General features: G+C 47.3%; 1 protein-coding gene across 1 annotated transcript; it reads left to right on the top strand.

Moving 5' to 3' along the window:
• Positions 1–1,511: 1,511 nt before the first annotated feature.
• On the top strand, positions 1,512–16,199 carry SMIM13 (small integral membrane protein 13). Its single transcript, XM_004599576.2, has 2 exons — positions 1,512–1,650; positions 15,849–16,199. The coding sequence occupies exons 1-2, from the start codon at positions 1,575–1,577 to the stop codon at positions 16,055–16,057; spliced, it is 285 nt and encodes a 94-aa protein (XP_004599633.1). The 5' UTR covers positions 1,512–1,574; the 3' UTR covers positions 16,058–16,199.
• The last annotated feature ends 11,234 nt before the right edge of the window (positions 16,200–27,433 follow it).

Raw genomic sequence — 27,433 nt, 5'->3', positions numbered from 1 at the left:
GGATGCTGCACTTGCGTGGGAGACATGAAGAAACTCCAGGCTCCCTGCTTTGGATTGGCTCATCTTCAGCTGTTGCGCTCACTTGGAGAGTGAATCAGCGGACGGAAGATCTTCCTCTCTGTATATCTTTCCAATAAAAATAATAAACAACTCTTTAAAAAAGTCATCTGCAATGTCAGTAATTATCTCTTCATGTGTTTTCAATACAGTATTTGTTCATAAAGGCTGTTTTCTGGAAACGTAGACCATACATTCAGGGCAGCTGGGGATCTCCAACGTTCATCAGGCAAAAGGCACACCGCTTAGGTTTTGCTTGTGCAGAATGAAGTGAACAGTGAACAAGAATTTGTAGGGGAGTAAAAAAGAATTTCAAGGAGTCACAGGAAAACACAAAGGCTGATTCCTTATGAAAAGAAGGGCCTGATTTATACCGTTGGCTGCCAGGAATGAATGCCATCGGGGGAGGTTGGGGGGTTTCCATTTAATCCTGAGGCGCACTGCTAGAAGACTGTTTCAGAGAAATGTCTGAGCCAGCGCAACCACGTGCTGCCTGGTGTCCAGGAACCGGCTGCTGCAAACTTAGAACTCAGGAGTGAACGAGGGAAATCACCCTGGGCCATTTCTGGGATGCATTACCTACGAAAACAGCACACAGCACTCGCTACAGGAGAAATGAGATAAGGCAGCCCAGCCGGAAACGCGGGCAGGCGCTCCAGTTCTCCGTCCCGAGCCCCAAGCACTTCACCTTCGCCGCCCCCTTCAAGTGGGCTGGGTCCACGTGCAACCAGTTTTCAGGCATTGGATCCTCCTTTCCAGCCCAGGCATGCTGTGGACCTCGGCTTCAAACAAACGACTTCGTGTGTGGAGTAACACCTGGTTGAAATCCCGCTGGGCGCCTGGCTCGGGGACCGAGAACAAGCCCAACGGCGCGGGTTCCCAGAAGCGAGGGGTTGAGACAGACACAGCGGGTGGGCACGGCGCTGCCCTCGAGCTGGTGGTGCCTTCTGGGAATTGTAGTCCCACGCCCCACGGCGCCCTGCCAGCTCCGCCCGGCGCCGCACTCCACTTCCCAGGCATCCCCGCGCCGGAGACCGGCGAATGGAGGCGGCGCTCGCTGATGAGCTGCCGCAGGGGGAGGGGGCTGGGGCCGAGGAGCAGCTGTGGCGGCCGCCGGGAGACGCTGACCTCTGGTGCCCCGGTGGGGGTGACCTGGAGACCCTCGGGCTGCTGGCGAGGAAGGCCCTGCGGCCTCCCAGTTCCCTGGTGCTCACCGCCGTCCTCTCTGCGGGCGCGCAGCGTCCTCCATGGAAGCGCATCCGGCCACGGTCGGCGTCTCCAGGCGCCGCGGCCCCGGCTCCCCGGAGCGGTGATGGGATAAAGGGGGGACGCCGCCCGCGGCCCACCTCCGTCCCACGCCCAGATCGCCCCGGGGGGCCACCGCTCCGGAGGGTCGGGCCTCGCCTCCGCGCCGCCCCGCCCCTGGGGGCGCCCGCCCCCCATGCCGCTAAAAGCGCGGCCGCCCGTCCGCCCGCGCGCCCCTCCGTCCTGAGTCCGCCGCCGTCCTCCCCGCCGAGATGTGGCACAACGTCGGGCTGACGCTGCTGGTGTTCGTGGCCACGCTGCTCATCGTGCTGCTGCTGATGGTGTGCGGTGAGTGGGGCGCCTCGCTCCGTGGCCCCCAGCCCCGAGCCTTGGCTCCGGACGAGCCGGGCGCACGGGGCGTGGAGGAGGCACGGCTGCTCCCCGAGGGCCACCTGCAGTGCCCGGACCTGTCGGGGTCGGGGGTGGGCCGGGAGGAGGGGGTGGCCCCGAACCCCCGACCCGGGAGCCTGGAGGAGAGGGAAGGGCTGGGTCCCCTGCTGGGCATCCCGACCGCCGGTGGGTCGTGCCCGGACAGCGAGCGCCTCCGCGGCCGCCCTCTTCACCACTGGCTGCCGAGATTTTAACCTTGGCCTGTATGCGAAGGTGAAGTGATTGCTTACTCCATTTTTTCTTTTTTCTTTTCTTTTTTTTTTGGACCTTAAACGGTGGGGTTTTACTTACCTTCACTGGATCAGGGATCGGAGCAGAGTCGTTTTTAAAAATTTTTTTTCCTGGCAGTACACATGAAGTTGTTTGTTTACTTCGAGTCCAGGGAGAAATTGAATTCCAAGCAGAGATGTTGAGGCCAGGCAGAAGTTCAAATACAGCAGCTCTATTAAACTGGCAGGGTCAGGTAACCCACCTGTGCTCTGTATGAGGGTGTTACGGGTATTTCCTTTCTTGGAATGAAAAGGTGTTAAACTTCCTTCTGAAGGTCGTGTGTGGGCATTGTTAGGATATATACATCCATCAAGTAACCTGACCTCGACAAAGAGGCCGAACAGTCGTGAAAATTTGAAAAATGTTTAGGATCGATGTCGGGGTTTATTTGGATGGACAACACGGAAGTGTGGGTTGAATTCATAAACAGTGGAGAGCTTGCTGTTACACAATTCATGTACTAATTCAAGCTCAGCCTATGCATGGACTTGTATAAGTATTTATATACTTGTAAATTTGTTTAACTTTTTTTTTTTTGGCCTACTGTGTGACACCACAGGTAAAGCTTCTCACAGTTTTTTCTTTGTTTCTGATGACATAAGGCAATGGAATAATCTCCGTTTCCTGCTGTGATGTCAGCGTCTTAGGGTAATTGTCTGTGTCTAGCATTAAGTAACAAGAACCGGATTCTTGGTGACTTGCTGACTCGCGTGGGTGTGGGGAAGGAGGAAGACATGTGTTATCCTTTCTAATTTGAACCCGCGAGCGACCTGAATGACCTGAGCGTGGGAGTGAGCCGGACAGACCACGCTATATATTGGATAGAATGTTTGCCAAACTTAACGGAGGGGTGTTAGGATGCCTGGTTCCTCTCACCTCTCTATAGCTGTTATAACTCGTTTTTCTTAAAATGCCTTCCCTTCATTGTGGGGTGAAAGGTGGGATGTGTGGAGGAAGGGGTTGTGTTGCGGTGAGATTGGCTGGGAACTGAGAACTTGTGGTGCGACAGCCTCGGGTTTTGGTTAGAGTGGGGATGGGGCAGGGGAGAGGGGCATAAGATTGGGACCAGACTTTGCTAGGGCTGCCGTGCTGGGCACCCTAGACTAGGTGCTTAAACAGTACTTTTCCCACCTTTCCTGGGGATTCAAGGCTGATGTTAAGGTGCCAGAGGGAGCCTGTTTTCTTCTGTCCTAATCTCCACCTGTCATTGGATTAGACCTTCCCTTTGATGACCTCATTGAATTTAATTCTGTCTTTGGAAGTCTCATCTCAGAATCCCGTCCCCTGGAGGTGGGGGTTGGGGAAGCATAGTAGGATTGGGAGGGAGTGGTGGCTGCACCATTCAGTCCTTAGCTGGGGTCTTTGAAAGCTGGAGGTTAGGGAAGCAGCTCAGGCATCAACCCTGAAGAACTGCTGTTCCCTTTCTCAGGGTCACAAGTCTTTTGGAGGGTCGGAGCCCTGTCTTTAGAAGATCACACAGCACTTGCTACACTCCTGCCCCAACCTTATTTCAGAGGTCTCATAGACTCCCCTTCCTTCAACCTGCACCTGCAGCTCACTCATTGAAGAGCCTGTGCCCTTCACTGCCTTCATTCAGTGCTGCCTGCTGGGCACCGGCAGGGATGTGCCTCAAGGGATTAACTAATAGCTTCCCTGGACTCTGCCAGACTCCTTCAAGTAGTGAATCCTGCTTGTCACATTTCAGGATCTTATTCCGCCTGCCTCCTCACTCTTCAGTCATTCAAAAATGGTTTCTCAACTCTCCCCTGAACAAGGCAGTCATTGATGGCCTCTGTAGTACCTAGCTGGTGGTTGCTTGGCTGTACTCCGTGACCTTAACCTGTCATACTCATTTTGGAAGCTGAGCCTTTTCTGTCCAAGTGTTTCTTCTGCCTGTTGTATACTGTGCTTCCACGGTGTTCTTTTATTGTAAGGACTACAGTCTTGATTGTGCATCTCCCAAAACTTCTTTTTTGTTTTTCAACCACAACTGAGTATAGGAGAGAGATTATCCCCAGTGGCTCCGTAAGTATGGAAATCACCTGTGTCAGTTTCTCTGTGTGGCTGCGAACTATAACGCTTACGTGATGTTCTAGAATACAGTTGTATTTCTGTCTTTACTTTCTTCTTCCCATTCTTTTCTCGTGGTGTCTAGTGACGGAGATTTCAATACTATAGGTACTGACTCTCCTAAGCTTTGTCTCCAACTGTCCATTTCCGAGTCCCAGCCTCCTGCATCCAAGTTCCTCGTTGTCATCCCCCCAGTGGAGATAGAACAAACATCTGAGACTGAATGCATGAGAAGCGGGCTTGCTCCGCTGTTTCCCATCTGCAGTGTTACCTGCTTCCACTCAGAGGTTCAGGCCAAGGACTTGGATATCTGTGATCTGGGGCCTTGCCGTCTCCCTGTCCTCTGCACAGCAACTCCCTGTGCAAATCTTTGCAGTTTAACTCTTTAAAAAAAATTTTTTTTTAATGATCTGTCCTCCATGAGCAGCACTACTATAATCTTTGGTTTACTTTATTTGCCTTTATGGAAGGCAGATGAAAGAGAGAAGAGACCTTCATCTACCTGCAGGCCTCACCAGCCAGGAGACTGGAACTCCATCTGGGTCTCCCGCTGGCGGGGTACCAAGCACAGCTGCTTTCCTAGGCCTGCTATCAAGGAGCTGGATTTACAAGTGGAGCAGCAAAGGCTCAACAGGTGCTCATGGGATGCCAGTATCATATGAGATGACAACCCCCTTGCCTCAGTACTGACCCCAGTTTTATTTTGTAATTCTTTTTATCTGTCAGTCTATCTATGGCTTTATTCATTTGAGAGGTAGATTTGTAGAGAGAAGGAAAGATCTTCCATCCACTGGTTCACTCCCCAAATGGCTTCAACCACTGGACTGAGCTGATCCGAAACTAGGAGCCAGGAGCCTCCTCTGGCTCTCTCACATGGATGAAGGGTCCCAACGATTTTGGCCATCTTCTGCTGATTTTTCAGGCCACAAGGAGGGAGCTGAATGGGACGTTGAGTAACTGGGACAGGAATCAGTGCCCACCTGAGATGCCCAAGCTTGCAGGTGGAGGGTTAGCCCATGGAGCCATCACGCCATCCCCAGAACCAGGAATTCTATCCAGATCACCCGTGAGGATGTCTGGAGCTCCAAGTACTTGGGGCATCTTCTGTTGCCTTCACTGCCGCATCAGCAGGAAGCGGAGGCTTCAGAGCGGAGCAGCCAGGGCTGGGAGCAGCATCCCGTCCAGTTCAGTGTGGATGCCCACGTCACAGGTGCAGCTTACCGTGACGACCCCTGTGTTCACGTTTCACGTGGTAACCAGATTATTTCGTTAAGAAAGAAAAAAAAATCTTTTTTTCACTTTATTCGTCTTTTCTTTTTCTAACATAGTTGATTGGAGTGGGAAGGATCAAGGGTTAAGGGGAAGGGGGAAGTGAGACCACTGTTTCCAAATTTTCTTTTCTTCCTCCTGTACCTGGGGGAAGGGAAGAAGTAAGGGGAGAAGCCATACCCAGCCTCCCAACTGCCCCAGTACACAGGGTTCCCCATGTGGAGCATGCTCTGAGGGTTTAAGTGGTTTCACTAGTTCTGAAATGCTATTGATCTCGCTAATCCAAGGCTGAGGAAATCCTTCCAAGGGCCGTTGGCTGACATAGTCCACCTTACAGTCTCCATTTGCCCAGAGATTTGCTGTCATCTTTTGGCTGGTGTAGTTGTCCAATTTGTTCTGCTCTCCTTTCTCTGCTTTGGTACCAAATGTCCTCTGTAAGTCTCAGTGGACTGCCATATCCTTCATGGGCATCTGAGCCTGCCATCCGCTTCTCCATCTTTTCCACTGCAGAGGCCCAGTTCTGACACATACACTCCATAGTCAGTCCACCAACCCTGGACTTGAGCCCTCATGTCCCTTCACGCCCCTCCCCCGCGCTGTCCTCCAGACCCCTGGCAAGCCCACATCCCCAAGTCACCATAATCATGCCACAGGGTGGCCTGTGACCTTCACCCAGCACCATTGGCACCCCAGGCTAGGAGAATGGGGCCAGCTTTGGATGGGGGGCTCTCCAGAGCAAACCCGCCTGGCTCCCTCCTTGTACATGTATCTAAGGACTCAGGCCAGGTCACCTGGGCCCCTCCGGAGCCCCCGCCCCCTGGAGCTCACGGGCCCAACTCCCACCGCCAGGAAGGCCAACTGACCCGGACCAGGAAACCCAGCCCCAAGAAAAAGAATTTTTTTTTTTTTTTTAACTTTCTGTTGCTTATTTTTAAAGATTTGCTTTTATTGGAAAGGCAGATTCACAGAGAGAACGAGAGACAGAGACTCACTCCTTAAGTGGCCACAGCAGCCAGAGCTGAGCCGATCCAAAGCCAGGAGCCAGAAGCCTCCTCTGAGTTTCCCATGTGGGTTCAGGGTCCCAAGACTTTGGGCTGTCCTCTACTGCTTCCCAGGACACAGGCAGGGAGATAGATGGAAAGTGGGCAGCTGGGACCTGAACCGGTGCCCATATGGGATCCCGACGCTTGCAAGGTGAGGATTTAGCCACTGAAACATTGCTGGGGCCCTAAGCAAATATTTTATTAAAAATCTAAAATAAGAAAATGTGCTTGAAAATGAATAGCACTTACCAAAAGGTGGTTTTCTTCAACTCTATCTACTTATTTTCATGTTTCTAAATAATATACACATCACTTTCTTGATGTTATAACTGAAAACATTATTAGCTATGGTAGAGTATTTCTTGCCATCACTAAAGCAGCTTTTGGCTATCTTAATGCTATTTGGACTTTGTGAACATAGAACTTGCTGACACCTTTCCTTCGTGGTTTTCCACTTTTCTGGAAGTTCACTGTTGGTTTTTACATCTCCCTACTATGTACCTGTTTATTCCTCCCAGTTGCTCCAGTGTCTCGTCCACACAGCCGTGTTTTCGAAGTAGAGCCTCTTCCCCATCCTCCCCTACCAGGTTTGGAGTCCTCCTCCCTTCTCAAGGACACTGCTCTCCTGCTCCAGGACAAACCTGTGCTTCTCTGCTACCCTCGTCTGCAGCCCGTTTTCTGGATCTCATGCCATTCTTTGTCACTGTTCATTCTTGTTTTGTTGGAGCACAGTTTCTAGCAGCCTTCTAAGAAAACGTGTAGGAAATAGTTTTGGGCCTACGTCTGAAAATGCCTGTTTCCGCCTAAATCTTTGCTTACTTGATTGGATCTGGGGATGCCGCTGGTTTTTGTGTGCGTTTGAAAAGTTTTCTCTGTTGGTTTCTAGCTTCCATATCTGATTTCGAGAAACGTAACACCTCTGTTCTCTTGTTCTTGAGAGTGACTTGGATTTTCTTCCTGGATGGCTTAGGGGTAGACTTTTTTCTTGGTGTTCTGGAATGTGTTGATATTCCATGTATATCTCTGTCGCTTCCTCTTTCATTTTTCTAGGCTCTGTGTGTGAACTTTTTTCCCCCCTCTTCATTTCTGGGAAATTTTCCTGCTGGATTTTTGATCATTTTTCCCCTCAGTTTTCTGAAAGTCCTCAAGTTTGAGGCTGGACGTGTTGGAGTGACGACTTTTCTGTCTTCTACTTTATTTTGTTTATTTTTTTATTGCTTCTTTTGCCAGGGCAGGGGAGGGGCAGGATGGGGGACAGCAGAGAGGCCGGAGAAGGGGAGGAGAGAGAGGGGAAGGGATTTGTCTTTAATAAAGGTGTTTATTTTGAAGTGCTTATTTGCTTTGGTTGTCTCTGGATTGAATATTTAAAGAAAGGTTTATTTGTTTATTCGAAAGGCAGAGTTAGAGTGATCTGGCTGCTAGCGCATTCCTCAAGTGGCCGTAACAATCAGGGCTAGGCCGGGCTGAAGCCAAGAGCCTGGAACTCCAGCCAGGTCTTCCACCTGGGTGGCAAAGGCCCAAAGACTGGAACCATCTTGAGCTGCTTTCAGAGCTGCATTGTCAGGGAGCTGGATTGGAAGTGGAGCAATGGGGGCACCAACCAGCATCTATAGGATACAAGTGTCGTAATGGCTTAACGTGCTGTACCCTAATGGCAGCCCCTGATTGGATGCTTCTTATGAATGTCTAGTCATCTGTTCTCTGTTTCTGTTTCCATAGTAACAGATGTGATGATATATGATGTAATGATTGATGTGGTAATAGATGATAAGTTTGCTGGGTCAGGTCTGGGCTCCCCACACTGTGATGAGTCCAGCATGGTGTGCTTCTCCCCAGGTGTTCTGGGTTTTTAGTATCTCATTTGTTTACAGCACTTCTGTTTTCTCCTTGGATATTGTAATTCAGTTGCCTTTGTAATAGATTTCTGAACCAGTCTTTTCTGCTTCCTCCTGCTATCTTGCCCTGGATGCTGAACTGGCTCTAATTCATGTGCTGCGTTTTTCCTTTGCTTTGCTAGACCAGCTACCAGAATCGTCTGTAGGAACACATCTCCGGCTTCTTTCATAGCCCTGCATTTCTCTTACAGTGCACCTTGGACTTCTGACTGGCTGGCAGAGCTCTGTGATGCAGGCCCCATCTGCCTCTGTGACATCACCTCTGTGGCCCCACCACCAACCTTCTAGGGCCTTGGTCCCCTGCAGCCCCTCCTCTGGCTCTTCCTCCGCATTCAGCTTCCTGATGTCATCTCAGAGACCCTCTCTGGACACCTGATTACTTGACCTTATCAAGTCACCCTCGCTTACCTTTAAAGTTTAGTTTTCAGGGCACTTAGCAGTGTTTGAATTGAACTGTTTGCTTCCCCTGGGAAAGGACAAAATTAGAACAATGCAAGGACCTTCCTTGGCGTTATTTTCAGTTCTAGAATTGGGCAGTGCCTCATTCCCTGAAACTGAGTAACTGCTGAATATCCTAAAAGAGGCTGTTTTGATAGCTGGAGAAAGGCTGAAGAAAGCAGACGCAAAAGAACTGGTCATGGACCTCCTTCCCTTGGGATCTGCTCGTTTCAAAGTGGCTTTCCTTGAAGGCAGGTACAGGGGGTCAGAACAGCAAACAGAAAGAACTGATAGTGACATCATGCTACCCTATGTTTCTCTTTTATTAGGATTGAGGCGGAGGAAACCAGTCTGTTTGGGATATTTGGCTGTTCTCTCTCTCATGCTGAGTTTTTAGAAGGTCAGCTAAACAGCTAGGTGACCTAGAACTTTGGTGTGAGCGAAGCTGTTGTGACTTTTAGCCTGTTCTGTGTTGGATCTCATAGCTTGCATCAGCACCTTCGGTAAGAGCGTAAGCACAAGGAACTCTGGGACGCCATCTGAGCTGCTCACTGCTCGCTCGCTCCCTAGACCCTGGATCAAGGGCCTGGCACCTGAGTTGGGAAGTGTAAATTGAAGAGAGAGTTCAGTGTGAATTACTAAATTCTCATCACAAGTGCAAAGTATGGTCCAAACCAGGGTTGTTTCATAATGGATAACCCTGACAATAATGTTCTGGTAAAGTGTTCTTGCTGAGCTCTGGTAATTTGCTGTAGGTAGTGGTCTCAGGTGTCCCAAGTGGAGTAGAGCCGTGTCTCCGTCCTTGAGGTCTGGCTCTCCAGGGAGCACACTCCTGCGGTACAAGCCATCTGGTAAACCCTGCTTCTCTTTTTCCCATAGAGTCTTCCCCTAGAACTTACTCGTCTCATCTCATTTCTTCTTGATGTACAAACCCTTCGGGATTACTTTACCTTTCTCATCCATTCCTGTTCACCGGGTCTCATGTCACATACCCATTCACCCCATGAATATTGGGCATCTCTTGTAAGCCTGGTCTGAGAAAGAAAATTCTGGCTCTGTCAGTGAAGGGCCTGGGAGGGCCACCTCCTTTCAAAGAGGCAAGCCTCCTCTTTAGCTCCAGCCTCCTAGAGCACTCAGCCATGAGTGCATGTCTGTGGTGATGCAGTAAAGAGTGGATGTACATTGGCCTTTGTCCCTGGTTTCTGGCACAAAACCCCATATCTTGGACTAGCTTGAGTGAAAGGAGAGGCTTTTATTAAGACTCAACCGCATTCAAGTTTATTCCAGCGAGGCGGGAGACTGGAGACTGGGCTGTAAGAACTCCTCACCAGTGGGTAGCTCAGCATTCCAAGATTCATTTAGGTTTGATTGAAAAGGTGGATTTACAGAGAGAAGGAGAGACAGAGAGAAAAACCTCCCATCCACAGGTTTACTCCCCAAATGACTGAAACAGCCAGAACTGAGCTGATCTGAAGTCAGGAGCCACGTCCGGGTTTCCCATGCAGTGCAGGGGCCCAGGGCGTTCAACCATCCTGTACTGCTTTCCCAGGCTACAAACAGGGAGCTGGATGGGAAGCAGAGTAGCTAAAAATGTTGAAGATTAGTTATGTTTTGCTTATCTCTGGGGATCTTTAAAAAAGTTCATGGGAAAGTAGAATTAAAGACAAGCTTATTTCGCTGCAAAAGATTTTGAAATTGTGCATACAAGGGATTAGCAAAAAGTTCACGGAAAACAAGTTATGAAAGAACTGCAAATATCAAAATATTGACCTTTTTAAAAATAAAGTTTGTTTTTATTGATTTGTGGCAGAGCGGGAGAGGTGAGAGAGAGAGAGAGAGAGAGAGAGAGATCTTAGCTCCTGTGACTGAAGAGAGTGGTCTGTCAATTGGAGGCAGTGCAAATATGCAGTCGTAGCAGGTGGAGAAATCATGTTCTGGCTACCTAAATAGTCCTAATAGCTAGCCATGTTCTTACCTTGGATATCCAAGACATTTAATACACTGTTAAAATCTCTTGCTCTGGCTCTTCTGTAGCCGTATGTCATTTTGAGCTTGTATGTTCTTATCTTGAGAATGAGAATAATGGTGGCCGGTCTGATTCATGGTGAGGGATTGTGAGTGTTAAGTGAAAGGTTGGAAATGTCAAAGTGCTTTTGAACTGAGAACTGTGTCCCTGAAGGTGATGTTACACTGGTCTCCTTAAGGGCAGTGTTCCTCTGTCCTCCCCTGCCTGCTGCCCGCACGCTGGGCCTGCGCAGAGCAGCAGCGTACAGTGTGGTCCACAGAATAGTGCTTCGTGACTGGTGCACACGTTAGTGCTGCTGGTTTGTCTGAGCACACACACTCACGTAGTGTAAGACTGCGGCGAGCCGTGGACTTGGCTTTTCACCAAATTGCAGTCAATACTTTAACAGTCCGCGTCTGCTGGTGGGTGTGTGTCGTGGTGGACAGTCCCTTACGTGTCATATCTGTGTCCTCCTCCACTCTCCCCACTCCCATTTCTCCTCTCCTGCACCTCAGGAGCTGCTGTGCCATGCATGCTCCTGGGCAGAGAAGGTAGAGCATTCCTGGCTGGGAGGATTTATTTTTATTAGAAAGGCAGTTTTATGGAGAGAAGTATAGAAAGACCCTCCATCTGCTGGTTCATTCCTCACTGGCCAGAGCAGCCGGAGCTAGGCTGATCAGAAGTCAGGAGCCAGGAGCCTCTTTGGTGTCTCCAAGAGACGCAAGGTTTTGGGTCATCCTCTGCTGCCTTCCCAGGCACTAGCGCAAGAGAAGGGTGTCAAACAGAGGCCATCCTGTCTCCTTTTTTCCCTGCTTTCCCCTCCTACATGTCTACACACTGTGGCTCCTCCCCCAGCTTTCTAAGATCGTTCTGCTCCTATCCTCAAAAAACCCCAGTCTGGATTCTGTCTCAGATTAAGTCAGTGTGGGCGCTAGGACCAGTATGCATTCATTGCCTGAGGCTGGGAAGAGGCACTCTGGCCTGGCTGCAGGGCCCACTCCTGCATGGTGCTTTCAGAGTTTGAGCAGGCATGGGTTGGCAGCCTGGACAAAAGACCCCTAGTACACTTGTCTCCTTGACCATTATTAGGGGATATGGGTGGTCTCTGCTGCAGCAGTTCTTGCGTTGGTTAACGTCTGGCCAAACTCTCCATCGTCCTGGGATCTGCCTTGCTTGCTTTAAGACTTAACACAACCCGATCTCTGTCTACTCTCATAGGTCCTTAACCTCTGGAGCATAGAACAAAGTGGAGTGGGGCTAGGTGGGGTCAGATGAGGCCAGGAGCATGCCGTTAAACCTAAGGTTAAGCTCAATAGAGTTTATTATCCAATGGAGCGACTCAGCTTAAGATGTTTAATTACCACTGATGTACCAGAGTTCTACTAGTCAGCTAAAAGGAATGTGACATGCTGGAAATACACGATGTGGCAGTGCAGTTAAATAGAATATATTGGCCATTAGATGCATGCAAAGCATTTTCTCTCTTTTTTAAAAGGTTTTGTTTATGAGAGTGGCAGAGTGACAGAGAAAGATCTTGCATCTACTGATTCACAGCACCAAATGATTACAGAGCTGGGGCTAGACCAGCCTGGAGCCAGGAGCCAAGAACATCCGGTCTCCCACCGTGTGCTGGAACCACCCCCTGCTCTTCCAGGGAGCTGGATCAGGAGTAGGGCAGCCAGGATTCAGCTGGCACGCTCACAGGGCTGTGGGTGTGGCTGTGCCGCCATACTCAGCCAAGCAGTTATGCTCAAATCTAATTACCATGACCATTCAATATTAGCTGCCTATCTGGCATGGTAGTACCTTTTTAGTTTCTCATTTTCTAAGGCATACATTTTCCTGATTTATTAAATCATATATAAACCTTTTTCTAAAGTAAATGTGTACAGTTTTTTTTGCAAGGAACCACCTGGCATTGATAATATCAGCCTTGGTTCTGGCTGGTACAGTTTTTGCTCTGTCTTGCCCATCCTATGTACCGTGGTTTGGAGGCTTGCCTGCCGCCTCTCCCACAGCTCTCCACTGTGTAAGCAGTTAGTCGTTTCACTCAGAGGACGCTTTGTTGAGCTTCCCTCAGTTTAGTGAGTTCCACCACAGTTCCTCATACCACTGCAGTTTTATCTCTTTTTTTCCTGCACATCCACCTTGTCATTACAGTCACTGTAAATAGTGTGATCCATGCCTGTTCCTTTTCTATGAATGGAATTTTCTATCCCTCAGGCTTTTTCTGTGGGGTGTGGTTATCTTTATCTTTTGCTTCCTCCTAACCCTCACACTGATTAAGCCCAGCTAGAGTAGGGAGGACTAGACCCACTTTTCAAGTTTGCGTATCTTCAGATCTGGAGATTAAAGTTAGTCCTGGGGCCCAACATGGTTGCCTAGCAGCTAAAATGCTTGCCTTGCACCTGCCCCGGGATCCCATTTGCCTGTCAGTTCTAATCCCGGCAGCTCCACTTCCCATCCAGCTCCCTGTTGGTGGCCTGGGAAAGCAGTTGAGGATGGCCCAAAGCCTCAGGAGCCTGCACCCGCGTGGGAGACCCTGAAGAAGAGGCTCCTGGCTTTGGCTTGGCTGAGCTCCGGTGGTCACTTGGCGGGTGAATCAGTGGGTGGAAGATCCTTTTCTCTGTCTCTCCTCCTCTCTGTATAGCTGACTTTCAAGTGAAAATAAATACATCTTGAAAGCACAGGTGGGGTTGTGGCGTCTCGGTTCACCTGGAGCAGGTAGACAAGGGAGCTGGAGCCCTGCCACTGCCGACTCTGGAGGTTTCTTCTTGGCACCACACGCTGATGTTTTTGTCTTGAAGATTTTCTATTTTGTTTTATAAGCGTTCATTGATTTTTATTTATTTGAGAGATAAACACAGGGAGAGATATCTTCCATTTGCTTTTCATGACCCAAATGCCCACAACATTTGGGGTCAAACATTGCTGACGTCAGGAGCCAGGGTGGCAGAGACGCGAGGGCGTGGGCGCTCCCAGGCTGCCCGCAGGTGCCACCATTACACGTGAGGTCTTAACAGGTTATGCCACAACGTCGAACCTCAGGTTCTGATTATTGACTTGGTACTGAAGCTCTTAAACATGGTTTAATTACTAGTAGTGATTGAAAATAAATAAGGAAATGTCTTAGTTTATTAAAATTTGGAAAGAGGGAGTCTAATAGCATTGCTGTGGCATCTCTAGACTTTGATAGCCATAGCTGTCCTTGTTTGCCTATTGTAGGTTTCTCTTCTGGGAGACTGTATTCTTTCCGCTGTTCCACAAATAGGGGAGTGTTTCATGTAACTGCTCCAGTGCTGGATGACCTCAGCGTGGTCTCTTTTGGCTCATACACTCAATCACCTCCCTCACCCTTCTCCCTCCTCCTCCTCCTCCTCCTCCTCCTCCTCCTGCTGCTGCTCTTCCTTCTCTTCTTCAGATTTATTTATTTGTATTTGGAAGTCAGATTTAGAGAGAGAAGGAGAGACAGAGAGAAAGATCTTCCGTCCGCTGGTTCACCCCCTGCGTGGCCACGATGGCGAGAGTCAGAAGCTTCTCCCAGGTCTCCCATGCAGGTACAGGCTCCCAAGGCTTTGGGCCTTTCTTCTACTGCTTTCCCAGGCTACAGGCAGGGAGCTGGATGGGAAGTGGAGCAGCCAGGATACGAACTGGTGCCCATATGGGATGCCAGCACGTGCCAGCAGAGGGTTAGGATGCTGAGCCATGGCACTAGCCACCCTCCCTCTTCCTTATGACCATTGCACACCTTGTAGCCACAGGTGGACTCCTGGGTGTTAGGTCAAAACCAGCATCTTTGAACAGGATTATAATTGCCCGGTGGTAAATTCTCCTGTGTAAAATAGTGATTGTGGTTTTCTTTGGGGCTTGATGAAAATGTTCGGTGCTTACTGGTGATGTTGCACAGCCTTCTGACAATACTGAAAATACTGGATTTATGATATGTCAATTACATATACATATGCCAAATTAAAAACAATGGAAGTCACCTCAGATCCCATTGGCAAAGAATTAACAGTAGCTTTGGTCAGTTGAACATTTTACAAAATGCTTACTACTCAGTGCAAGGCAGTTCACACGTTATTCATAATGGCTTGTGCATTGTACACTGGAAATGCTTAAGTGCTAAAAGTATATGTTATGTTATTAACGTATACTGTTTTGTGATTTAACCCTCTCCCCATGAACTAACCAAAATGTTTTTTTTTTATTTATTTTTAATTAATATTTAGCATTATGTGACAGTTTCATAGGCTCTGGGAATCCCCCCTCCCCCTCCCCCTCCCCTCCCCCCTGGTGGATTCCTCCACCTTGGTGCAGTATTACAGTTCAAATTCAATCAAGATTCTTTCCTTGCAAACATATACCAAGCATGGAGTCCAGCTACTTATTGTCCAGATGGGTTGAACAGTTTCTTGGGGAGACCATTTCTGGTCCGAAGTCAGAGCTGGTAGAATATCATCCCAGTCAATTAAGAGTCCCAATATAACATCAACAGCAATTTGCAACATTATGGAATTGACATGGTTTTGAGTAACCAGTATGTTAAAAAAAAAAAAACAACAACAGCAACAGCAACAACAACAACAACAACAAAAAAGAACAAAATAACAAAAAACAAGTCCTAACCACAACCTATGATTAGCTCATTGACATCTCAATTTTAGTTTATATACAGGACCGGACCGGCTGCTATATACCTTAAAATGGCTATAAGGTACCATTCAGCTGTCTCATGTCTATTTCATTTTAGTATTTAGCCATTTGTTGTGTTGAAGTATAATTTTGTTGATCTTGGCCGATTTTGGGATAATCTAGACTGGCTTGTAACTCTAACAAGATATTTGTCGACATTTAAGGTGCAGAACATTTTTTTTTGGGGGGGGGTGTGTGCAGGAAAATCTTCAACACCATGGTGAGGAGTGACTAATCTTTGTGTCCCACCCAGCAAGGCATGAGCCAATCCATGCCAGCTCTTTCCTGTCAGATTTCAAGCTCTACTTTCTGTTGTTTGTCTATTTATTTTAGGGTTTTTTTTTTTTAACCAAAATGTTTTGATTTGATTCCATTAAAATCATGTTTCTTAATGTTTCCATCTTTCTTTAGGTTGGTATTTTGTATGGCACTTGTTTCTGTCCAAATTCAAGTTTCTGCGGGAGCTGGTGGGAGACACGGGATCCCAGGAGGGAGACCACGAGCCGTCAGGGTCGGAAGCGGAAGAGGACGCCCCTGCGTCTCCGCACCGGATCCGGTCTGCTCGCCAGCGGAGGGCACCTGCCGACCAAGGCCCCCGCCCCCACGCGGCCCTGGAGTAGCAGAGGAAGAAGGGCGGTTGCAAGCCTCTGCTTGGTGACTTGGCTTGGAAATATACTGAATGGCTTCAGAACACTTGTACTTGGATTTTATTCAGGAGAAGATTTCTATGTAAGCCATATGAAAATAAAGGGAATTAAACCCGGTCGGACCCTTGCAAGTTTCATCTTCTAGATAACCTTTTGCTTCACTAGCTTTTTACTTATCCGCTTCATTTTTTGGCTCCTGGGCTTATTTATTCTCTGCTTTGGTGTGACTCAAGCACACATTACAGGCTTGAAAACCTGTATTTTCTGAGTCCTAAAATGTACGCTTTTTGCATTTTTAACATGCCTGACATCGGAATGCACCTGATTACTGTCAAGCAGGCGACAGTCATGCAAGTATTCTAGCTGGTGCATGTGTGAGTCTGCAGCTTGTCATGATGTCATCACCCTGGCCAATGTGTGTGTCATTGGTAGCCAGTGTGTCAGGTTTAATTGGCATTTAAAAATGTCTCAAAAGATTATACCATGATTCAGTATTGCAAAGAAAGGTGTATGCAGGAAAGCATGAAAGCCGTGCGGTTGGGAGAATATTTGATGTTAGTGAAGCTAATATTTGCTGCTGGAGGAATGACACAAATTCCATATTTTCTTGCACGGCAACAACGGAATGCTTTACAAGGACCTAAGAAATGGAGATACCCCAAAGAAGATGAAGCTTTACTGCATGTTGTGAATGAGGCACGTACAAAAGGATTTACGTGTCACACGCCAAGTGGTGTAGCTAAAGGCAGGAGAAATTGCCAAAAACCCTTGACATCCATGAAGCCAAGTTCAGAGCAGCAAGAGGCTGGCGTGACTGGTTCATGCGTGGAGTGGGACTGTCTAAGGCAGCAAGCATGGCTGCCGTGAAGTGGAAGTGGGGTGCAGCGGGGGAGCTTGGTGCCAGGAAGCTCTGCGGCCCTGGCGCTCCTGCTGAGCCGCTGGGCTGGGGCGGGGTGCGGGGCGGGATGATGCAAGCGTCGTCCGCATTCTGAAAGGTGATTCCGAAGAACTGGACTCAGAATATGAACTCAAAGTAACCAAATTATTCCACACATTTCGTTACATATGCACAAGGCGATGTGCTAAAAATCTGTAACTCCTAAAAGCAATTTCAAGACCTGTGAAATAAACATTTTCTGTGATGGGAAAGCTTTGTGTCACAGTTGAATGGGCAATGATTTTTTTTCTGATGATCCAATCTGGCACATCTAACTATTGCTGGAATCCTAGGTTAAAAAAAGAGCAGTAGAAATTTTTCTGCCCTCCCAAGATAGCCAGTTTTTATTGGAGAACTTCATTCGAGTGGCAAAATAGTTCTCTGCGGTGAAATACGTTCGGCTGAACGTATTCCACAACTAAGAGCAGAAGCTTAGAAGCCTAAGAACTGTCTTCTTTAAGAAGCGTAGGAGCGGTTACTCCCTTTGTATGGGAGAACTATGCCCCGTGCATGTTGCCAGAGATTAACAGCAGCAATTCAGTGGCAAGGCCTCAGAGGTATGCAGCATATTAGGGACAAACAGTGGGTAAAAACACCCTCTGAACTCGGACATGACTCTTGCCAGGGTTTCTGTGTTTGTCTTAAGTGAACTTTGGAAGGAGTGTTTACAAGGGGAGAGGAATTGGAAGAGTCTCCCTGTGTAGTGTTGCTTGCTTTGTGCAGAAATGAGATGCCGAGCCAACTCCTGTAGTCAATCCAAGTTTTTAATGTTTCCAGCCTTTGTGTCGACAACTCACCATACCTCTTTTATGACAGTGTGTGATTGTGTCTGATACCTCGTACTTCACGCTGGTGTTTGCTCGGTTGGTTGAACAGTTTACTGGCCCTGCCCTAAGTTGTATTCCTGACAAACACCTCCTTGTTCTCGGTATAGCTCTTTGGGTCTCTAGAAAGGGAATTCACAGAACATAACCAGTGTTTGTAGAGGAAGAACTCCAGCAGCTGAGAGTTCAGTGTCTCTCATTTCTTTGTTGGAAGTAGTGTTGTATTTTCGTATGACAGTAAGGCGTAAGAGCAGTGACCGTTCCTAGTGCCACATTGAAGTGATTATCACTTAAGGGAGAGATACCCCCTAGGTATCTAGATCCTAGGAAGTTATTGAAGTTTTGTTTTAAACTGTGGGTTCTGCTTTATGGTTGCTGAAAAACAGCTGGCCAGCTTCTGGTCATGTCAGTGTTAGAGAGTAATGGCTGGTGGAAGTCCGCAGGGCCCAAGCCTAAGTTGACGTCAGTGACTCCATTTGAGGTTAGCATTACTTGTTAACATTTATGCCTCAAGCATGCCTCATTTTATAGAATTTTAAGAAATTTCCTGTGTAAGTTACTTGAAAGATACCTAATTGTATATTAATAGCTCATACTTGCCATATTTTAATAAGCCCTTAGGGAGAGTAAAGAGAAATTAATGCCAATGTAAGGAGACTACAAACTAATCTTTGCTTTGTGCATTCTATTGCACGCTTGGTCATCGTGCCTATTTCTAAGGCCACTAAGGAAAGAGAGACGATGCAGAATTATTTGTGTGGTATCGTATATTTGTTCTTTTTCCTGTTTTTATATTTTGTGGGGGAGGTAAGTGAATTTACCAGGACTACAGCGCAACTGCATTCCAGTCTCAGTAAAAAGTAGACTAGCCTCGTCTGTGGTTAGCTTGGAGGTTTCAAAGGTTACCAGCAGTCAAAACACATGCAAGCATCAAGTCTTGGCAGAATCCTCACAGAACATGGCGGTCATCACGTATGCTGTCCTCGCGAGCTTCGGGAGGTTGTTGGATTTCCATCCCAGCTGCCCGCTGCCCAGTCCTCCGCTAGGCTGAACTTTTTTTAATAGAAATTACCTGTATAGTGACATTGATCAAATTTAAATGCCAAAGCCACTAAGATATTGTATAGCACTGTTGAATGAAGTTTTTAATACTCACATCGATGTAGGACTCAGTTTTGTAATGACATTTTCATTGTGGAAACACAAGTACATGGTTGGACACCAGACAGCTGTTTAAAGGCACGCTGACCCATTTCTTTGATGTTACTAGGTTTAAAAGCAGTTTCAAATGTTTGAAAGTTTGGAAAATGTAGGGTTAATAGATTCACAAACTATGCCGTCTTGGAGTATTGAAAAGTGTATTTTTACTTCCGAAGTAACAACTTTTGAAATTAAAGGTGTAATCTTTTTAAAAGCCAGTTTCTTTTTTTTCCCAAAGGTGTGTTTCAACGTAAAGTGTAGCTTGCAGTGTAACTTTAAGAATTGACTGATGAGTTTGTGGTGCTTTTTCACACTTGAAGTTGGCTTTAAAAGCTACGGAGCAGTCTGCCATGGTCACAGATGCCGGAGCTGGCGCTCTGCCACGGAGGCTAGAGTTCAAGCACCTGATGTCTGCTCCCTAAGTGTCCTAGAGTTCTTAACTTTAAGCACGGAAAGTAAGATTTTATCTTAGATTAATATAAGTTCCCTGTTTCGTGTGTTGAGGCACACATGCTACTGTCTGATGAGCGATGTGTAACATTGCCCTCCAGGTCGGTTCTGTGCATCACTGGTCACCAGATACTGTGGCTGTGGCTTCTTAAAGGAAGAGTCCTGTGCTGCTGGACAAGTAGATTTATAATGATTTAGAACTGTGTGTTATTAACGTGTTGCCAGTACCCATGTATAACGTGATGTATGACTGGTCAGTACCCTAGCTAGAGCTTTTGTGATTTATAATGTTTTAACTTGAAAATGCACAGAATAAATTAAGATGAAAGCAAAAGTTGTTTGTCTCTCTTTGATTATGATGGCTGTGACTCTTTTTAGGAATGATCCACATATCACCCCATTTCTCACAGAATCAAGAAAATGGCACTCAATGCTTTAGTGCCAGGAACGACCTAAGGACATGCAGTGTTACATCCGAGTCATTCTCCCCAGAAACTGCCTTCAGCAAGCCAACTGCGTGGGCCCCTTTTGGAGTCTGTTTTTATCAGAATAAGAAAGAATAAGAAAAATCAGAAGTTGCCTATTTCCACCATTCTGATGAATTTTGTTTGTTTGTTTGTTTTGGCTAAAGAGCAGATAAGGTTTTAATTCTGGGCCCCTGGTGGGTTTTGTCCCTGCTCTCTGATTGTTAGCCGCCATTCTCCTTCCAAGTTATGCTTAAAAGATCCTACTGCAAGGCCCCGCAGTGCCTCTGGGGCGGATCTGAAATATCCAGTGGCCCTTGGAAGGAATTTCCCCCATGTGGAAGAGGAGCATTTTGAGAGAGTTGTAAAACATACTAGGTGTTCACCAGTATGTATGGATGCGGTTGAGGAAGTAGCAAAAATAGGATTCCTTGGGAGAGGGGATGGAGCAAGTGGCACTGGTCTCGTTAAGACGTTTTTGTCTCCAAAATCCATGTGTTGGCAGTGGAATCCCCAGCGCAGTGGTGTTGGGCAGGTGGGCCTCTGGGGAGGTGTTTGGGTCTGTGAGAGCTCTGCTTGGATGAGGGGATCACCACCGATACGCAGAGGGCTTACGGGAGTGAGGAGAGGCTCTCTTCTCTCTTGTATCCCCAGAGGATGTAGCAAGCAGGTGTCATCTTAGAACCAGAGAGGGAACCTGTCAGTGCCTCAACCGTGGACTTCCTGGCCTGCACAACTGTGAGAGAGCACTCTTCTGATCTTTAAATTACCCCTTCTTGGGCATTCTATTGTACCTGCCTACAGCAGGTGAAGGTCTAAGGAACAATAATATGTAAGGGTCTAGAAAAAACCCATTTAGCCAAGGAACTGGGAACAGCATCAAGAGTGCACCTGCAAGAGGGCCACTTCTGTCAGGATAGATCCCTGCTGATGGCACCTTGGTCCAGATGTCCGCCGTCAGTGAAGAAAGCAGTTGAAATGAGGAGTCACCAAAAATGCGCCCTCATCCATCCTATCTCGAGGCCAACGGTTTATTCACTGACCGTGGATTCTCTAGAGTTGCCTGTTATTCTCTTTGTACAAGTCAGACATAAATCTGATTTATAGTTTAGTTTTCTTAAAATCGGAGCAAGAATGTAATCTTGCGTAACAAAGATTTTTCCTATAGTTACTAAGCACAGTACAGAGTTGCACTTTAGGCACTATTCATGTATTACTACATTTGTCCTATATGTTGCCATACATGCAGTGTGTGTTCAGTAGTTGTTTAGTGCAAGGTTCTTGTATGTATGTGTGCCTCTTGTCCCTAAATGGACAGGAAGTGTAGCATTTTTGCCTTTATCAAATTTTCCCAAAGCATTCAGGTATTTTTAAACTAAATTTTATTTAAAAGGTAAAGTTATAAAGAACAAACGAGAGAGTGATGGTTCACTCCCGAGTTGGCTGCCGTAGCCAGGACTGGGCCAGGGCTTTGTCTGGATCTCACTTGGGTGCAGGAGCACAGGGATTTGGGGTGCCTACTGCTGCTTTCCCAGCAGCGTTAGCAGAGAGCTGGAGATCAGAGAATAAGTAGGAATCAAATTGGTGCTCATAAGCTGCTATGCCACAATGCCAGTCCCTTAACAAGTATTGATAGCTAGCTAGCTATTGGTTTACTCCCCAAATGACTGCAACAGCAGGTTTGCACTGAGTCAAAGCCAGGAGGCAGCAACTGCGTGTGGGTAGTAGGAGCCCAAGGACTGGTCTCCTGTGTTGCCAAGTGGGGTCGCCAGTAGCATGAACTGGTGCGCCACTGTGGGGTGTTAACGTTGGACGCACCAGCTTAATCCACTTTGTCACAACACTAGCCTCTCAAAAAAAGAAAATTTTTTTTTAAAAAACAGTGGCAGCTTTCCTTACTTTGCTGTGTCATTTAAATTAGTTAACTAAAATGTTAGTGGTACCTAGAATACAAAGCACAGGTGGTCGGAGCAGGCCTTCCCTCCCGGTGTGTTGTAGAGCAGACTAGGCCCGTCTGGAGGGTGTCGTGCCTCTGCTTTGGATCCCAGCCCTGCCACCTTTCCACCCATCTGCCATCCCAGGGGATGCCTTCGCCTACCTAACCAGCCACTCTCTGTCAAGGGCGCTGTGCCCTCCAGCTGGATGTACTGAGGACACTGTCCTTCCCTGCTCTCTGTTGCCAGCTCCTTCCCCCTCCAGACCTTGCCACCACACCTCCCTCACTGCTCACTCTGGAATGCCACACACACTTTCCAATTCTCAGATTCACCCAATCGCCCCACAGCACTCATCACCCATCGTGGTTGTTCATTGCTTCCTGGAAGCATCTCTTGGAGTTACTGACTTTATTTCTATCTGATCACATTGGCATCTTATTTACGCAGGCTTATCTTTCAAATAAATGTCAGCATCCCCTTTCCCCCTGCTAAATTCCTCTTACTGTCTTCTATTCTTTCTTATGACTTCGACTACTGTCTCTACAATTAGGGGCTGCATTTCTTTCCCTATTTCCCTATCTTCTTTTAAGTTAGTTGTCTGCATTTTTTAAAAGGCAGATTTGTGGAGAGAAGGAGAGACAGAGAAGTATCTTCCATCTGCTGGTTCACTGCCCGAATGGCTTCAGTGGCCAGAGCCAAGCCAAAGTTTCTTCTGGGTTTCCCATGCAGGTGCAGAGTCCCAAGACTTTGGGCCACCCTCTGCTGCTTTCCCAAGACATAAGCAGGGAGCTGGATGGGAAGTGGAGCAGCCGGGACATTAACCAGCACCCATATGGAATTTCAGTGCTTGCAGATGGAGGATTAGCCAGTTGAGCCATTGTGCCAACCTCACGTTCTATATTTGGAAGAGAAAGGGAGAGAGAGAGGACTTACCCACTGATGAGGCCAGGAGGCAGGGACTCGCTGGGTCTCCCCTCTGGGACGTTGGTCCTAAGGACTTGAGGTGTCACCTGCTGCCCCCTGGGGTTTGAGTTAGCAGGTGGCTGGGATTGAGCAGAGCCAGGACTTGACCCTGGACACCCTACTATGTGATGAAGGCTTTCTAAGTGCTACAGCTGCCCTGTCTCTTGAGCCCCTGCCTTTTCACTATTTGCTCTTGGCTGTCTCAATTACTGCTTCAAGGCAACATCTGCAGAGCCAAATGGATGACCCTCAAGCCAGCAGGCCTCCAGGGTCCTTACATTGGCAGCTTGGTAATCATCCTTGGTGCATCTCTAGTGCCCTGTGTCAACGCATCATCAGGTTGCAGATTTGACCTCCGGGACAGCTCTTGGAACCACACACTTTCTCCGTTTTCTTATTTCTGTCCACTGGCAATGCAGTGTCAGGGTCGCAGGGATGGCCTTGGAGTTTGTCTTCTGTGCGCCTCACTTCTGAATCTGTTAGTATCCATGTCACAGCAGTCTGGCAAAGATGAAATGAGTCAACACACAGGGCACTTAGAACTGTGTCTTCAACCATCATCGCTCCACAGTTAGGGCTACATTTCCTCCTCTATCTCCCTGTCTGCTTCTAAGTTAGTTATTTCCATTCTTCAAAGGCAGATTTGCAGAGGGAAGGAGAAAATTGAGCTCATTTCTTACCATCACGACGTTCAGACTCCTGAAGCAGTCGCTGTCCCTGCGAGTCTTTCGTTGCCACCAGGACAATATTTTCCAAACTGCAGTGTGTCATCTCTCAGCTTGTCACATGTGAGAGATTGCCCACCGGTCCTACAAGAAAGCCTGAGCACCTTGGGACACTCTGCAAGGTTGCACCTGCCACCTTCCCAGCACTGACTCATCACCCGTCTCCTTGCAACGACAGCTGTGAGTCACCCAGTTCCTCAAACCTGGCTAACGCCTCCGTCCCTGACCCGGTGTGTCCAGCTGCTCCTGATTATCTAGTCACGTTTCTGATTTCCGCTTACAAGTCACTTTCTTAAGGAAGCTTTCTTGGATTGCCCCCACCCTCTCCTTTGCTTTATGTTTCTCCTTCAGTAGTAGTCTTCTGTTCCTTCAGGGCTCGGATCCCAAACACGAGTTAAACATTTGTTAATGGATTGATTGTGATTAAATGCCATCATCGCCGCTAGGCTGAATGAATTAAACATTAGACAGTTTCACCTGCCAGCTGCCTAAATCTCATCTCTTTGTTGAAATCAGAGCATCTAAAAGCAGAGGCCTGATTCCTGCCTCATTAGTATCTCCCAAAATGATTCTCATTTTCTTTCAGCAACAAATTTAAGAGGGCATGCTAATGAGATGCGTATTTTGCAGCTCTCTGATTCGCTCTGCGTTTTTCCATGTCCCTTTTATTCTGGAAAAGGTCAAAGGGTCCTGTGCCATGCAGGCAAAACAGCAGCTTTTGACCACAAGATGGCGACAATTTTCAAGTGTTAACAGGTGAAGTCAGTTTCCTTTCAGGTCTAATGAGAGGTGTGTTCCTTTCAAAGAGTATTGATCGGGTGGGGTTGGGTAATTGTATAGCATCCTGTTTAATGACAGAGAAAGCAGCCAGGGTGGGCATGCAAACTGTTGATCAAACTAAAAGATCTTGGAGAGTGAAGGGGAGGAAGGCAGCTTGCTTAGTCACTGGGCTAGGATGACAGGTATAAACCGAATTTGTGTTGGCTATACAAAGATATCCTGGTACTCCTTCTAAGGCCAAGGTGAGCGGGATTTATAGTCCCTCTGTCTCCCTAGGATGAGGGGTTGAAATCAAATAAAAAAAGCGCACCTCTTTCCCTTCCCTCCCAAATAGGATTTTCACTCCACTTCCCAGTGTAGGACTTAAGAAAATGAATCATTTCAGTAGAGCTGAAAAGATGATGCTTCAAAGCCTACATGGTAACTGTTGGGAGCCAGGGAAAGCTTGCGTTGGTGCAGAGCTCTTATGGAAATACAAGGGGTTTTTGTTGGGTAGAGACTTCGCTTTGTAAAGTCTACTTTCCATGTCTAAGGAGTCCTCAGCAAGATGCAAGGAAAACACGGATTTGGAGACCCAAATGCATAGATCTCAAAACATTTTTTTTTTTCACCAAAAATATCTTTTAATTTTGTTTGCCCGGATCTCTTGAGCCAACCTTATGTTGCCTTCATCAAATGCCGCAGCTTTGAGAGGACGGAAGAAGGATCATGGTGACTGAGACATGGGTCAAGACTTTGAGGTTCAGTTTGACCTAGTGGTTGAAATGCCTGGTTCCCTCATCAAAGTTTGTGGGTTCAGGTCCTGGGTCCCCTTCTGATTCCAGCTGCCTGCTAAACAGACCCTGAGAGGCAGCGGTGATAGGTTGAGGAGCTGGGTTCCTGTCACCTATCTGGGGACCCTGAATTGAGCTCCTGGTTCCTGGCTCCAGCCACTTGCCAATGGCCACTCTAGGTGCTTGGAGAGTGGGAGAGCCTGTGGATGGAGATCCACTTGCTGTTCTCACTACCCATTTCTCAATATCTGTTTTTCCCCCCACCCCAAAATGAAGAAGTCCAGAGGTGTAAAGTAGCTTGACCATAGACAGGATAAATGTCAAACTCAGGGTGGGGGTTGCTTTATTGCATAGAGAAGGGAATTGAGTTTTCCTTTTTAGGGAAACCTTCAAGCAAGTTGATGCCATTTAGTTTAAAACAGCACAAACATAGTTGAATGCAGCCACAGATGAAAGCTGGAGCCGTGTGAGTGCGTGTGGCAGAGTAACTCATGGAGACAGTTGGGCTGTTTGCTGTCGTCCGTTTCCTCCCTACTCCTCTAACAGAACCCGCAGCCTTCTAGTCCCCAGTGCTGCCTTCCCACCCTCTGCTGGGACTCAACAGGTATGGACTCCTGGGTTGGACGTGATCCAACACGGATGGAGGACTTGTGTCTTGGTCCCTGTTGTGTTGCCAGGTAATAAAGAAAATTGGTCTATTTTTTTAAAGCTTTATTTATTTTTATTGAAAAGTCAGATATACACAGAGGAGGAAAGACAGAGAGGAAGATCTTCCATCCAATGATTCACTCCCCTGAGTGACTGCAATGGTCGGTACTGATCCATAACCAGGAGCCAGGAACTTCCTCCAGGTCTTCCACGCAGGTACAGGGTCCCAAGGCTTTGGGCCGTCCTCAACTGCTTTCCCAGGCCACAAGCAGGGAGTTGGATGGGATGTGGAGATGCCGGGACACAAACTGGCACCCATATGGTATTCTGGCACGTGCAAGGTGAGGACTTCAGCTGCTAGGCTGCTGTGCTGGGCCCCATAAATTGGAATTTGTAAGTCATTGATGATTTTTGCCCAAGCAATGTGCAAAGACTGTAAGACGTACATTGTTGGGGTCAACCAATTTCATCATCACTTTGATGTAATCCAAGTTATGTACACTTCAAATTGCAATGTAGAATGAACACCGCTTATCCTAGTGGCTCATATGTAAAAAGAACAATTAAAACCCCAGGTGCTCACTGTGCATGATAGTCCCTGGGTTTAAGAAACTGAGAACAATTTAATTCTCAATACAAAAGCTGAGTGAACTTGCTTCTATCTAATATGGTATGTCATTCAGTTTTACTAGATTGTAGTGGTTAAAGCAACCATGACGCACAGCCGTTAAACTAAAAGAAATAATTTAAAACGTATCCTTGTTTGCATATAAGTATGAAGAACAGACAAAATATAGTATAAGCTGCAGGAGCTACGCAGTTGCAAAGCTAATAAAAACCTTAGCCTGAAACGGCAGATTTTCAAAACCCGATATGAGTAAAAGGATTTAAACAGTGCTGTTACTTCAAAACTACATATTTTGCTTCTTCCATTTGCAACAGTTTATAAAGGTAAGCAAACACCTGTAATTGGGTGGCAAATTCAAATTCACAAACTTAGGATAAAGAAAAATGCCTTTTCTATGTTTGAATAGCATCTTCTATATTACATCAAGTGAGTTCTTTATTATTGTTGGAAAGTCAGATATACAGAGAGAAGGAGACAGAGAGGAAGATGTTCCGTTCAATGGTTCACTCCCCAAGTGGCTGCAATGGCTGGAGCTGAGCCAATCCGAAGCCAGGAGCCAGGAAGTTCTCCAGGTCTCTGATGCGGGTGTAGAGTCCCAAGGCTTTGGGCCGTCCTCAAGTGCTTTCCCAGGCCACAAGCAGGGAGCTGGATGGGAAGCAGGGCTGCCGGGATTAGAACCCGCACCCGTATGGGATCCCGGTGCGTGCAAGGTGAGGACTTTAGCCATTAGGCTATCATGCTGGGCCCCATTAAATGAATTCTAATTGCTTCTAAGTTTTGAAATTATGTGTAACTCTGTAAAACTAAATTTGAAATGTTGGAACTACTTTTGTTAAAGATGTTTAGTCCTGAAAATATTTCACAGTCAAAATGCCGTCTGAAACAGGCTGCAGTCCGCGTACGTGACGTGAAGCAGGCAGTATTTCCGTTTCCAAATGCAGGTCCTCAAGTTGAGGCGAAGCCAGGCACCGCATGGTTTGCTAATATCTTTCATGGCGCTTTCCCATATAAAATTTATCG

Source organism: Ochotona princeps, chromosome 1 (assembly GCF_030435755.1).
Source record: "Ochotona princeps isolate mOchPri1 chromosome 1, mOchPri1.hap1, whole genome shotgun sequence".
Taxonomy (NCBI): Eukaryota; Metazoa; Chordata; class Mammalia; order Lagomorpha; family Ochotonidae; genus Ochotona; species Ochotona princeps.
The sequence above is the reverse complement of the archived record's forward strand: the minus strand, read 5'-3'. Positions and strand labels throughout refer to the sequence as shown.

Coding starts and splice junctions, on each gene's coding strand:
- SMIM13 (XM_004599576.2), top strand. CDS start 1,575: ATGTGGCACAACGTCGGGCTGACGCTGCTGGTGTTCGTGGCCACGCTG. Junction 1,651..15,848: donor GCTGCTGCTGATGGTGTGCG/GTGAGTGGGGCG, acceptor ATCTTTCTTTAG/GTTGGTATTTTGTATGGCAC.